The following is a 15,132-nucleotide window of genomic DNA, read 5'->3' on the forward strand; positions in this document are numbered from 1 at the left end:
CAGTCTGTGACAAAGGGGGGAAGGAGGGGCAGGCCCCAGCCCCTCAGCTCAGCTCACCCATCACAAGACATCTGCCACCAGGATTGCTTCCCTCCCCCAACAGCACTTAGGCCAGAATGATTCAGGGACTTTCCCAAGAAAAGTGATCCAGGAATCCCCCATTCACGCACACAGTCCCTCAGATCAAGGACAAGTTGGCTAGAGAATTACATTGTATTCGGGTCTCCCCTCTCTGGAGGCCCACAAGGTCTTCTCCTAGACGTCTGTCAGTCTGACCCCAGGGGAGTGGGAGCATCTACAAGAGCTCCTGGGGACCTCTCTCCATCTTCCACACTTCTTGTCCACAAAGCAGGGCTGTTCTCCCGGGGGAGATACCTGAGCAGGGCCTGAGACTCAGGGCGAAAGGTATAGAAAGGGGCCCCAGCAGGGGAAGGCAGCACAACAGGAGTCCCCCCTCCCGACCCACCCCTGTTCTGAGCCTGAACTCCTGTACTCCTTTCCTTACCCCCAAGGAGTGGAGCAGGAGGCAAGAGAGAGAGTCCAAGCTTTGCAGTCACACTGACTGGGGCTTAAATCCTGCCTCTGCTACTCACGGCTAGGTTAGTTTTGACCTTGGGTAATATATATTAACCTCTCAGGTTACTGTGTAACGAAGATAATAATGTCTGCCTCACACTGGGTGGGTCAGAGGGTTAGCAGAGAGGACAGAGTAAATCAGCTGGCCGGGATCCTGGCCCCGTAAACAGGCAATGCTCGCCTCTCCCTCTTAGAGAATATGGCCCTAACCGCAATATTCCAACAGATGGATTTAGCCAAGACCCCTGATGGGGTGAGGGGGAATGAGGGGGAAAAATATATGACACTGACTACCTTTGAGAAGTTGCCAAATCCCTCAGAGCCAGCCCCCCACGTGGCAGCCCGGGGCTCCACACTCAGTACCCCTGCTGTGGGCCTTCAGTGTCTGTCTAGCAGTATCTGAAAGGAAGGTCCAGGCCACCAGCTCTTCCGGAGCAGAAAGTTTCCTACTGATCTGATCGTGTGCTTCCTTGTACCGCCCCTTGGCACCTTCCTCAGCCATTGCATCGGGGGCCCCTGGGCATCCCACTTAGGGACGGTGAGCAGGCATATGTTCACAAGCCACTGTGGGCAGGCACCTGGGAGAGAGCCGGCAAGCGGGGAGGCAGATCTGGGAGACCCCAAACACAAAGGCTACAGCTAAAGCCAGGCTCCAGGGGTCAGGGACAGGAAGGGCCATTCCTGACCACATTCGTGGAGCAGGAAGCCCCTGGCCCTGGGCACTGGCATCAAGAGAGCCCCTTTAACTCAGAGGTGTCAGAGGCAGAAGATGGTCAAGCTGTACTGGTGTCCCAGAGAGTCCCCACCGTTGCTCCCCGTGGACATCACACTTCCAGGACACCTACAGCCAAGCAGGCAACTGCCCCTGGAGACACTTGGGGAAGGTTTGCACACACACAGCAGGTCACAGTGAAGCAACAAGAGATGTGTCTCCTGTAGCCTGCAGAAACCTTGTCATGAACGCCATCCCTCATTCAACTGTCACAAGATTTATTTAAAATTCTCTGTCAAATACAACATGACAGTTGAGTACTGGATTTGTGACCCTGATGCAGCTCTTAACAGTTTTCAAAGGGCTCCTGATTCACAGGGAGGATGCGGAGGGAGAGCTTTGTCTCACCTGCAGTCCCATTAACACGAGATCCCAAGTCACTGCAGCTCAGATATTACCCGAATGGCACCCCAGCCTCCCTGAGGTGGTCTTCTCAGGCTCTTGTCTCTGGGCTGAGGGGAAGCATCCCACTGGGCAGCCGGAAGGACCCCAGGTCCACCCTGAGGAAGCAGGGTGCAGCTGCCAGGGCCAGATCTGGGTTCTGAGCTCTGCTGTAGGGAGGAGGGGCAGCCACGCTGAACACAGGATGGGGTTCTGGGCAGACCTGATCAGCAACATGGACTGGCTGGCTCTATGGTTTACAAGGTAAGGAAGAACCCCAACTTCAGCAGGCAGCCACTACCAGCACCCACCTGCTCAGAGCCTGAACATGCCTGGTGGAAACAATGCTCTCCTTCACGCAGCATCCAGCCCCCACTCCATGCTCCTGCACGGGCAGGCTCTCTGCCCGCTTACTGAGCTGTGCTGGCCCCTCCTCTCCACCCACACCCCCACCTGGGTTCCTGCGGAGGCTCTTCTGACTCCCATCCCTCACCCCACCTTTCCAACCCACCCCAGAGTACCCCCTTTAGTGCCGACACTCTGGGGTCCCCAGCCAGGCAGTCCACATTACTGATCAGGTCCCCAGTAGATGAGGTGGGCTGTAAGCAACCTGTTACTAATGACAGTAGCTAAAGCCAAGAAGCTTTTTGTATAAATTAGAGAAGATCCCAGGTTATCTTGCCCCATTCTAATATACTTTATTGAGTGCGTGGAATTCAGCCAGGAAATCAGCAACTGCCTATAGAGCTCAGGAAGTAACAGTTTCTACGACACTATGCAATCGCCTCTATTTTAGAAATTTATCTCTAAATAGGTCTCTCTGTGTGTACGTATATATTTACTGGGGCTAACTACGTGTCCTTAATCTGGCCAAGTCCACCAAGCGCTTCTCACAGGTTAATGTCATCTGACACGTGCAGCCCGAGTGGCTTCCTGCCCCAGCATGAAGGCTTGATCTTTGTGGTAAACTTAAGACTCTGAATAATCTGACCTTTCAATGCGGTGGCAAGATAGAATGGAAAAAACATGGGCTTGAGGATCAGGTAGACTGGGCCCAAGTCTTATTTCAGCCTCCTGCCAGCTGGAGAACCTTGGGAAAAGTCACTTTTCCTGAGTCATTTTCCTCTTCAGTGGGGACTTAATAAATGATGATTTCTAATCCCCAGTTCCCTGTATAACCCCACTCCTTGGTTACACCAAACCAAACCACTGGCTGTTGTCCACATATGCTCTTTAATTTACCATTCCTCTGGTTTTCTTTGTCCACTGCTGTCCCCTCTGCTAGAAATACCATGGACCCAGAGAAAGGGGTGTCTCTGGTCCCTCTGTTTCCTTCAAGACACATCTCAAAGGCTACCTCCTCAGCAAACCAAGTGCCCCAACCTCTTCTCTGAATGTTCCCCGTGTTCTCTCTGTGGTTAGCATTGCCAATTTTGAGGAAGGCGTACAATCCTGAAGTTGGACCCAAGCAGTGGACATGTCTTACTCATCTCAGGTTCCTGCAGTCCTCAGCACAGATGGTCAAAAATCATTCGGTGACTGAAATATTAAATGAGGTCGTGAGTCTCCTGGCTCCAGAGCACTTAGAATTAGGCTCCACCTTTGTTCCTAAAAGGGGGAGTTGCCCCGGATCCAGGGGGCCGGTTCTGACTTGAGGGCCTCCATGGCCTCCCTCCCTGCCACCCAGGTCAGGAGAGGATACCCCTCAGGCATCCACGTTGCTTAACCACAGCGCTCTCCATCCTCCACCCACGCACCCCACCCGAAACCTCAGCCTAGCTGAATAAGGCCCCACTGCCCACAGCCCTTCCTGGGCAAATCTTGGGGCTGGAAGCTGGCTCTGGGGCCCAGACTGCAGACAGACAGTTAGACTTCCCAGTGTCGTCCCCACTGCCTTCCTAGATGGCTCTCTCCTATATCCACCATCCCTTCTTCGATGCTGCAATCCCAGTGCCTCAGACCACATGGCCCGGGTTCTTCAGACACCAGGATGCTGTGTTCTTGAAATCTTCGAGGAATGACCCTGAGTTTGCAAGAGGCTTCAAGCCCCGTGAGGGGGCTGGGCCAAGGCAGGTATCCGCAGAGAATATACAGAGTATAATCACTTCTTCGGGATCCCAGGCCTCGAGTTTCAGGTCACAAAACCATTTTTCCTCAGAGCCTTTCCTCTCTCCCAGGCCATTACTGAGCAGGACTTCAGCCTGTAACTTGGGCCAGAGAAGGTCTTACACAACTTTGGGACCACGCTTCCCAGCCTCCTGCCTTCGTTCCACCTCAGAAGCCAACCATCTCCACAATCCTGCTGCACTTTCAGTTCAAGCTCTTAGAAAACCCTGCCTCCCCTGCAATTTGGCCAACTTCTCTCTAGTGAAGACCACTTGGACAACACCTTCTTGAGGTAAGACTGCAACACAGGCTCTGAGACCTTGCCCTCAAGATAAGCTTGAGTTATGCAGAATTTCTTACCCCACAAAACTTCTCACAAAGAACTGAAATCTGCCTCCTCCTTAATTCCCTCTGCCGTCCCCACCATGGACCCCCAACTCTACCCTCTGAGCAACACAGAACAAGATGGCTCTGTCCCCAAGCTGAAAATCACAATCACAGCCCCAGTGTCTTCCTATCAGTCCTTAGGTCCTTTCAAAGCTTGCAGGACACAGACTCTGGCTTTGGGGCACTAAACACCCCTCTTCCACCTGCTCCCAGAATGTGGTGTGTCCAGTTTTGGCCAGTACAGAAAAAAGAGGGATGATCTTCTAGCAAGGTCTAAAGCCAGGACTTCTATTAATGAACCAGGCTGACTTCTATGGGCTTTTCCATGTGGCCAGGTAGGAAACCTACACCACTGATTTTTGGAGTCTACAGATAGGACTATGCACTTCCCCCTACCACATCTCATTGAGCTGGTTTGGGTTTTCAGTCTTCCCTGCTGCCTTTGTGCTGTACATTGGTGACCAGCCATCTGAAACCAGGCTGTTTCCCACCAGTCATGCACTTCTGCCTCTTGGACTTCCGGCTCACCTCCACCATGGCTGTCCTTTTGAGTCACACCTGGAGGCCCAGGGAATGCTCCTTCCCTGAGATTTTAGAATGAGTCCTCTAGATGATATGTCACTCTTCTTGACAAAATATTCTCTTCCAGGCTTCCTGAGAAGAGGACAACATGATAACAACCCCAACTGCTGACTACATGATAACAACCCCAACTGCTGACTACGTAGGCTATGCCAAGCACTGCAATCCACAATCAACACTACGTGTATCACCTCATTAAAATCTTCACCAGAAGCCAATGGAACAAGCTTCTTATTGTTCCCAATGAACTGAACAGATGAAGAACTTAAAGCTCAGGGTAGCAACAGCAAGTCCATGAAGAGTGGCCTTGAAAGGGAGGCTGTACGGTTCGAAATCTACACACTTGAGCAAGTGGGGTCCCTCGGAGATCAGGGAGGCCCTCACGGTGGAGGAAGGTGGGAGCCCGCCATGCTGGGAGGCTGGGGGCAGTAGGCAAGACTCGTCTCCTCATCTCCAGAAACAAGACAATAATCCCTGCCTGAGGCATTGTGCGGGCCCAGTGAGCTGGCGCAGGGAAAACCTAGACAGACACACGGGGTGGTGGTGGTTGTTACTGTGTGAGTGCGCTGCATCGAAGAACCAGATGTCTTGGCTGATCACAGGAAGAGCTTATGTAATAAAACTTTTTCATGACATCCTGTCAAGGTCAGGTGTCAGAGCCAAGAATGATTCCTCTGCTTTGGTAAAATGTTGAATTAGAAGAATCTGCCTTTCTTGCCCAAATTCAAGTTCTAACCCTGCTCCTACTGCAGCCCCCTCTCCCTGATCCTCTCCTGCCTCCCATTACCCGCCCTGGTCACTTACTTAATCCAGAGCCAGATACCACACTTCTGGTATGCCCAAGACAGTCCTGCTACCCCACATCCCACCCAGCTCAGCATCTGTCTGCCTCCTTTCACACTCAAAAGTATCCCAATTTCGACAATAAATTAAATCTAATACTTGGAGGGTTTTTTTTGTTTGTTTGTTTGTTTTTACAAAAAAAAAACACTTGAATTTTCTGGCACCTATTTCCCTCCCATATGATGGGAGTAGTATCACTCATCTCGTGAGACAAGCCCTTTGTAAAATCCACCAAAGCGGGGCGCTCCCCCTCTCCTCCCTCTGGAGGCAGCTTTCTGGGGGTCCCCCCGTGCACCCACACCTCTGCTGTCTTCATGAAGCAGTGCAGTGTCCAGCTAGCTGTTCCCGTCAAAAGCTCCTTGAGTCAGGGGAAATGAGGGAAGGAAAGCGCTGCCCCTGGAAAGAGAGCAAGTGCCACATGCACATGTAGGAAAGAAAGGGAGCTCATTTTTGGAGTTCTGGCCTGAGCTGCAGCTCTGCCCGTCTCTTTTCCCCAATTCTGACAATAGGCCTCTTGGCTCCTACAGGCGTACCTCTCTCTCCCCCTCCCTCCCTCCCTTCCTTCCTCTTTCTCTCTCTCTCTCTCTCTCTCACACACACACACACACACATGCACACGCATGCACGCACATACGGTCTGTCAGCCTCAGGAGTTCTTTTTGGCAGAGTCTTCTGGGCTCTTCTGCCAGAAGCAGGTTGCAGACGTTTGCTAAGACCTCTGGATACCAGTGCAGTCCCAGGAGTGGCCCTCCCAGTCAGAGCCGTCCCTGCCCAGCTGAGAGGCCCAGCCACATGCAACTAGTATATTCCAAACACGCACAGAAGTCGCCGCCGTGGACTGATGCATTTGCCCGAGAGTCAGGGCAGGAGTCTGCACTCTGTGCCCCGAGGACACTCCCAGCAACCATTAAGCCATGGCTATCCCTGGGCAGACAGAGAGCAAGCCCAGGATCCGGATCACCCCTTCCCTCTGCCTGTCCTCATCAGCAGGAGGAAACAGATTCACCCCAAGCAGAGCCACGTGGGACCTGCTCGGCAGCTACAGGCCAGAGGGGAGAGGCTAGGCTACCATCACTCCCCTTAGCCTCACCTGGGTTAACAAGCTGTTCTGGAGATTTGTCAGAAGGCCCTCCACCCACCCACCTCTGCATGAGTCATTCCTGAGACACGGACAACCCAGATCTCAAGTCTGCAATCTCTAGCTGTCCTTTACCGTGGATGAGCAGCTCTGCATACATTTTTCTTTCAGTAAAAATAAATTAATTAATAGCAAAAACCAAAAACTCAAAACAAGATAAGGCAGAAACTTCCCAGATGCAGCTGTATAGTTCCAAAGAGCCACGAGGCTTGACAAGTTTTCCCTCTAGGTTGAATTCCAGCACTCCTTGTCTTCGTTTTCCTTTGGCAATGACCACACACCAGGCAATACTCTAAATGATTCTCATGCGTTAACCCAGCTCTGTCTCATCAAACTAAGGTGACCACTGACCCATAGGAAAGGCAGAATCTGCCCCGGGGAGGCTGGGGGCGAAGGAGCACCGCCAGGCTTAAAGGTGTAGAAGGGAGAGGTGAGGAGGAGAGGAAATGCAGCCTCCGGCCACGGAGTCTCAAGGCAGCATTGCAGATTCTAGATAAGGTCCTCTCCCCTCACGGGACAGCTAGGGCCCTCCACCAACCATCTGGATCCCTGACACAGGCCCTACACAAGGGCCTATGCTCAGAGCCACCCACCACCCCCACTCCACCACACCACAGCCAACTTCTACTGACTGATTGGATGGGTCCCTAAAATTTGCCAAGGGTTTGAAAAAGGGTTTGGGTCTTAGAATTCATCCTTCTGGAGAACTGAGAGAGGGGTGGGTATACTCCCAGAAAATCCATTTAGTACATATTACCCACACTGAGCACTAACAAGTGTGGGTGTCCATGCCATAAAGCACTCCCTGCTCCCCAATAGCCCACACACGCCTGGGTCACAGGACAGAGAGGACTCAGGAGCCTTCACACCTACATTGGCCTTGGCCACCACAGATATTTCTCTTCTGAGTCCTTGACCTGGAAGATTCCAGGCTTAGCTATTCTGCAGACTGAATTCACCCCAAACCTGGTCTCTTTCCTGTTTTTCACTGCCTAATGGAATCTCCATCTGGACCTTCTGGCAGCTCTACTCTGGCCAACTCATAGTGCTCCAAAGGATAAAGCCCCAGGCCAGAGGGCCAGGCAGCCTGGGTTCTACCACCAGGAGCAGGTAACCCTAGATAGGTTCCTCTGGTAGCTTCACCATCCATGTGTGTATATGATGTGTGTCTATATATATGATGAAATAAAGTACCCACTTCTCTTCTGATTCCAAAAGGAACTAACCATCCTCACTTCCCTTCCCCCTTCCAAGAATCTCCTCCATGCTCTCATGCTACTGACAATGCCTCATTCTTCTCCCAGCACACTAGCACAAAGTGTCAGTGTCCCATTTGCTGCCTTTCCCTCTCCCTCAAATCCAATCACTCAATCCTGCAGGATTTCTTGGCAAGGTTCTTCTCCATCTCCACTGCCACTGCCTTAATTCACATCCTAAGCTACCTCCATGAGTTATTCCAACAGCATACTCCACAGGAGGTTGCTTCCTATCCTTCCATGCTGCCCTTGCCAGCCCTGGATCATCCTGAAAGCAGAGATTTCTCCATGTCTTTTCCACACTGAAAGACCTTCAGGATCATGGGAATTAAAATCTCAGTTCTTTAGCCGCAGAGTTCAAGGCCTTCCATGACCTCACCCCAGCCTGACTCCAGTCTCACCTCGCCCAGGGTCCCCTCCCAACCCCACCCTCGACTCTAGCCCTATGGGCCACTCCTCACTGGGCCTGTCCCAGACTTTCAGGTTGTCCTCTTGCTTCTTCCCTCATCTCTGGTGCAAAAGGGCCTACCCCTTTCCGCCTCTTCCAGGGCAAACACAGCAAAAACAGCCAGCTCAGGGTCTGTGTTTAAAACAAACTCTTCCTGCACATCTGCTAAGTGTAGGGCTGCACCCAAGGACTGATGGAGGCCTGGAGCAGCTCACAGTCTGGAGCAGGTGTGGACAGAGATAATGCAAATGAAGTGCCTAAGTATCACAGCTGAGTTCTCTATGTATGCCCCAGAGAGAAGAGTCCCAGTACCTTGGAGATGGGAGGAAGAGAGGGGTTTCAAGGGTTTGATTTGCATCCTGAAGTTTTAATAAGAGTTCATTCATCTCACAGAGTGAGACCTTTCCATGAAGACCTTTCCAGGAAGAGCACATAGCATGTGCAAAGATGGAGAGACACATAAGACAGAAACTGGTGAGCTACTCAGTTTGGGGAACAGTAGGGATACAGCTGTGAGCTACAGTACTGCCAGTCTTTGCAGGGCCTTCAGTGCCAGACAAGGATGCCACACTTTATCCTACCAAGGAGGCAATGCTACCCCATCTTGTGGAGACCTTCCATCCACAGGTATATTCCAGGGCCCAGATGACTGCACCACGTGGAACATGGTGATTAAGAGCCTGCATCTCTGTGTGCATAAGCATGGATGTGACAGACAAGAGGAAATGAAAGCAAGAATTGAGAGGACCCCAAAATAGGAATTACCTTGGAGTACTAAGTAGAAGTCATGGGTTTCCTGAAGACAAACTGACAGTTCACAGAACCCTGGAAAATTGCAAGGCCAGAAGGAGATCTGGGTCTGAAGCGAAACGACTGCTCTAGGACAGCATCTCCTAGATTCTTTACTGAGTGTGTCAGAGATAAGAATGGATGTCCTGAAGATCCCCAAGGGCGAATTAAGACCAGGTTTTCGGAGTTTAAAAGGGACACAGCCCGCCCTTCTGAGACCACCTGTGGATTCTTGGAAAACTGAGACCCAGAGGTGCCACCAAGTGTTGAAACCAAAGAATGACACCAGGAAACAAAGTGGAATGGCTCTGAGAAGGAAGCAGGAAAAACAGTGACTCAGGACACCAAGCTGCCAAAAGCTTGCAGTCTAGTTGTGCCCACACCAAGTGGTGACAATGTCACATCTTCCCCCGCCCCCCCACCAGGGGTCACTTCTTGAATGGGGCGCAGTCTGGGAATTTACTAAATGTTTAGATGGTTCGTTAGCTGCATTCATACTAGCTTTTCCTTCTCCTGTGTTGCAAAAGGGGAGCCACCAGAGGATGTAGAGCAGGGAAGTGTTATGAACAGATCTGTATTTCAGGAAAAAAATTTTTTTCAATGGCCACGTCAAAACCAATTTCCAAATTTTACAACAAATGTTATAGCCTCAAGGGCATGCCATTCTTCTCCAAAGCTGAATTCTCTCAGAATTATTTCCCCCTCCTCACTTCTACAAGCTGTGCAGTCACTCTAAAAATAGACACCAGCACTCCCTGAACCCTTGGCCATAGATTCCATCTCTCTAGAGTCTCTCCTACCTGTCCCAATCTTTCAGGCCCAATAGAAGGCCTTCCCATTTCTATCCTGATTGACCTTCAACGTCCTAACTAGACCCCCCTCCCTGTGCCTGCCCCCTCCACCCCCACTCCTTCCCACAGCACAGCCACAGTGGGCTTGAGCAGGCCCCACCTTGGCCCTCACTGGAATCCCCAGGGGAAACTTGGAAACACCACGCCAGACCCAGACCCACTTCCAAATAGTTTAAAAGCTCCCCAGGTTTGCAAACAACAGCCCTTAATCCTTGCCAGAGACAGTGAAGGGCACCACCCTAGAACTTTTTAGAAATGTAGGTCAGATCCCAGAGGCAGACCTAGGAGTCAGAATCTGCATTTGAACAAGATCCCCTAGTGCTCTTAAGCTTGTTAAAGGTTGAGAAGCTCAGCTCCAAGGTGTTGCCTGATCATTCAGTTCACAAATATTTCCTGGATTTTCTCCACATCAGGCCATGGGTTAGGATGGCCAAGGACCAAGGTCCTGGACTTTGAGAAGCTCACCAAGAACCATCAGTCAATCTCTTGCTTAAAATCTCTCATTGGCTACCATGTTTTCCAATTCTGGACTTCTGCCTTCAAAGCCCACTGGGGCCATGCTTCATCCTTGTCACCAGCTTTACTGCCCAGCACTCACCCAGTTGGGCCACTTGCCACTTCTCATGGCTAGCTGGTGTTTGCCTGCCTGCACAGCTCTCAGCCCACACCACGCTCTACCCGTCTCTGCCTGGAGACACCCGTCCAGGAGAAATCCTCTCACTCCCAGGATAAATCCATCACACAAGTCATCCACTTGAAATTATCCCAGATCTTCCCAGGTCAGATGAAAGATGGGAATTCCTGCAGCACCTGGGTGGCTCAGTCTGTTAAGCATCTGCCTTCCATTCAGGTCATGATCCCAGGGTTCTGGGACTGTACCACACTGGGTTCCCTGCCCAGTTGGGAACCTGCTTCATCCTCTCCCTCTGCTGCTCCCCACCCCCACTTGTTCTCCTTCTCTCTCTCAAATAAATAAATAAAATCTTAAAAAAAAAAAAAAGAAAGATAGGAATTGCCACAACTCTTTTCTCTTCCCTCTCTCGTTGCATTTATCTCACTCATTCTGCTCAGTCTTAGAGCCACCACACTTGCCACACTGTCCTAGCAGAGATCATGATTCTCAGTTTGTCTCCTCAGTATTATATACAATAAATGCATTAATATAAATATTATATTAATATAGTTATATTACAATATAACATAATTAGGTGATATATTATCGATAATATTAAAAATTAATATAAATATTAAACACAAAATATATTATAATACAATAATTATAACTGGCACATCATCAAATCTCTAAGTAAAAATAATAATGTGTTCATAAAATCATGGATGGATGGAGTAAATGAGTAATTCATGTCTCTCATTTCCCACTTCAAGGTCCTTTAAATATGAATTTAAGCAGAATACTAATGGGCTGCCTCTCAAGTCCCAAAGAAAAACAATCTCTAAATTAAATGCTATTTTGTGTTTTCTATATTCTCTCTCTCTATATATATATTCTGGGAAAGGAAAGAAACAGATGAAGAGAAAGATAGGATGTGGACTTAGAAATATGCAAAGAGGGATGGACCTGTACGACATAGCCAGCTGCTCTATAAGTAGAAATACAATATTCTGGGTCCGTTTTTTAAGAGGATTAAAGACTAGCTGGAATCCTTGTTTCAACCCCCTGCAAACTTTGGAAATTCTACTTTTTCAAAACATAGAATCATATTTTCATTTGAAGAAAAACTGCAGGTCTGGAGATTGGATGTCAGGAGGGAGAGGAGGAGCCCACTTTCAACTAGCACCTTCTTCATCTGGCAGTCTCCTGGGACGCAGTGGCTTGAGATTTGGGGCACGTTGCGTTTTCGCAATTACAGAGTTGGTCTCAGTAAAGGCGTTGCATCTGAACACACTCGAAGAGATGTTTGGGCAAACAGACCCTAAACCGGCCGACCACCGTGGGCTTTCTACATTACGCCGGTGCTTCGCTGACATACCGCACAGAAATGGGACTGGCCATCCCGCATCTCCAGGGCCAAGTTGGCACCTGCAAGGGCGCGCGGACTGTCTGTAAATTCCGGGCAGATTTGGGTGGAAATTCGGAGCAAATCCGCAGGAGTTATACCCTCCTCCCAGAATTCTGGCCAGGAAAGAGGAAGAGGGTTCCTGTTCTCTCGCCTGGGACACGCTCTGGGACCCTCACTGGCACTGACTCCCACTCCTCGGATGGTTCTTGAATCTGGGGGCTTTCGGTTCCCCAGGCAATGCCCCCGCGGGGGCTCCCGGTCTGGAACGCGCAGGGGACGTGGGGCGTGGGGAGAGCCCACTGACCTGGGTGCAGGGCTCCTGTCCGGGCGGATCAGGTGTGCGGGCCGCTCCCGTGTCCCTCCCACCTCCGAACATGAGAGGCGAGAACCGAGCTGCAGGCCACTGACCCACCGACCAACTGACCGACCAACCAGCGGACCGAGCGGCAGCGGCCCGGTCTGGAGCCCACGTGACGGGGGCGGGACCCACGGGAGGCTCGTCCCGGAGCGCCGGCTTTCTCCCGCCCTCCTTCCCTTGGGACCGCCCCTCAAATCCCCTTTCCTCTCCCGCGGCGCGGCAGCCGGCAGGGACCGGTCCGCCACCGGTTCCCTTTCCTCTGGGACCTGCCTCTTCAACCCCGCCCCTTCGAACCTGCTTTCGCCCCGTCTGCCCAGCCGCGGCCCCGCCCCCTGGAACGTGTTTAGAGTCCGCAAGCCCCGCCTCCCAGGAGGCTCCGCCCCAATCGGCCCCGCCCCACTCCTGTCACCTCCCTCTCCTGCACCCTTCCGGCCCCGGGGAGACCGAAGGGCGGGTCCCAGCGCTGGTGCTGTCAGTCCGCTGGGCTTCTCCAGCCCGTCAGCGTCGTTCCCCGGCCGTAGGAAATGGAAAGAAGGAAACAGAAAAGCAATTTGTATCGAGAACTGCAAACAGAGAAAAGCCACAGGAAGACCGATTAGAGGCGTACTCAGAACAGCAATCCTTTGGGTGTTCGGAGCTACCCCCCCACCCCTCACCGCGCCTACGCGTGCGACGCAGTCCAAATTGAGGTTGGCCCGAGCTCTGCCTCGTTCCCGGTCTTTACAAAAAAACCGGTTGGAAGGCTCTGAGTCATCCTAGCTAGCGTCTGGGCGCGCTTGAACCCCGCTATCTGGAGTGGAGTTCCCCCTAGTGGTCAGCCCCAACCAAAGACATTTGCTCTGGGTCTTGGGAACAGCGAAGGACAAGAAGCACTTCCCGGTGCTCAGCACCAAGGCGGCATTCCCCAGACAAGAGAAAAGCTTTGGCACCTAGGACCACTCGAACAGGAGTGAATTCTAGAATCAGGGCAGGACTGGACCCTGGAGACTCAGTCCAACGCCTTCCCCCAGTGTATGGCCTGAATCCCCCTTGACTGTACTGCTAGGTTGTTGCCTTGCCTGGGCCTCCCAGGACAGGTTGCTCAGTTAAGCTGATTAAAATCCCTGTGGGCCGCAGATGGCATTGACACCGCAGACTCTGTCTGGCACAGTCCCCAGGTCTGGCAGGAGTCACTACAGCTGGGGCCTCAGTTTTAATCTACATTTTTACAGGCTGGACAAACTCCACAAGACACGTCTTTTTTCAAATTACCCTGGCTGTCTGAAATTACCAGAGCGCCCGGAAGACTTTTACGTTCGAACAGAACTTAAGCCACCACAGCAAATATGAGACTCTGGTCACTGTAGGAACGTGGCCAGAAGCGGACCAAAGGCAAAGCCAACAGAGGAAGGCTGGGGCCCACAAGAGTTGTGTTACAGCAGGACACCCTTCAGTTCTCTTTCACTTCCTTAAAATAGCAGCAGAGGCTTTTGTAGACCTAGGCGCTCTGGTTCACATGAGTTCATGGGTGTTTCCAAATCCCACAGGTTACTGCCCCAACGGACACACTGTCCTAACCATAGCCCCTAGAAAATGCGAATCTGTTCTAAGAACTACACAACTACTTTTTATAAAAATTATCTTTAAAAATGGTCTAAGTCCCTGGCTCTCAAGCTTCTTCACACTTTTGAACCATTTGGGGGGAGGAAGCTTAAAACTACGGCTGTCTCGGTCCTACCTCCCGAGGTTCTGATTTAATGGTCTGGGAGTATGGCCTGGTATTGGGATCTTTAAAAGTTCCTCAGGTGATTCTTATGCTCAGTCAAGTTTAAGAACCACTGTCATAGGTCATAGGGACTTTCATCCTAAGATCTGACAAGCGACCCCAGAGCTGAACAGTTCACCAGAAAGAAGCCCGAAATGGTGCTTGTGGGCCCACGTGCTGTCCTGCCCTGAATCCCTGGAAAAAAAAGTGGCTCATTAACAGGGAGACAATGTCTTGACCTGAAAACGTGCTTCTACCTGCAGGAATTTAAAGCACCCGGGTGGGTCATTAGTGGCAGGCAGGGTACTCTTCAGAACTGTCGAATCCAGATGTATCGCAGACAAAAAGCAACCCTCCTCTGGGCCCATAAAGAACTCTGAGTGCGGGACCCACACATAATTCCACTCACCAAGAATCCCACTCAACCCTCCCCCTGAGGCAGCCCACATGCCTTACTCCGGTGAAATAGGTCATGTTATTTTACCCCCCAGGGTAGACGATGTCTGTAAACCCTTGGAGTGCGCCGCATGGCCATGTTTATGTATCCATACCTATATCCTTCCACAACAGATGGGGGCTGCGGGGCTTCTAGAACTGTGGGTAATTGTGCTGCAAGCACGGGGTGAGGGATTTCATTCTGCCAAATCTCTACGCAAATGCTCTGGGAGAAAAACGTCTCTTCATTGCCCGTGGTCCCACCCTGAGCTTGGCAGAGTTGGCAAAACAGCTGTGAGCACACAAAACAAGCCCTCTCATGTGACTAACCTGGAAAGACAGAGGCCTCAGCACATGACACGGACTGGCACCACAGCCCGCGCGGGTGACCCACACTGGGCTGAAGTGGACAAATGCGTGGGAAAGATTTAAAGAAGCCCCTCTG

At 51.3% G+C, this 15,132-nt stretch overlaps 1 protein-coding gene across 7 annotated transcripts in view; it reads right to left on the bottom strand.

Moving 5' to 3' along the window:
* The window catches only part of PPFIBP2 (PPFIA binding protein 2), a 153,201-nt gene extending 140,395 nt beyond the window's left edge, over positions 1-12,806 (bottom strand). For 5 of the 7 annotated variants that reach the window (XM_059408926.1, XM_059408943.1, XM_059408969.1 and 2 more), the window contains exon 1: positions 12,455-12,777. In XM_059408926.1, coding sequence (XP_059264909.1) covers positions 12,455-12,526 — 72 coding nt within the window. In that variant the 5' untranslated portion in view covers positions 12,527-12,777. Of the gene's footprint in view, positions 1-12,454 lie in introns of all 7 variants that reach the window. The other 2 variants (XM_059408978.1, XM_059408987.1) reach the window with 2 other exon arrangements.
* Between the last annotated feature and the right edge of the window lie 2,326 nt (positions 12,807-15,132).

This window comes from Mustela nigripes, chromosome 1, assembly GCF_022355385.1.
Source record: "Mustela nigripes isolate SB6536 chromosome 1, MUSNIG.SB6536, whole genome shotgun sequence".
Classification (NCBI taxonomy): domain Eukaryota; kingdom Metazoa; phylum Chordata; class Mammalia; order Carnivora; family Mustelidae; genus Mustela; species Mustela nigripes.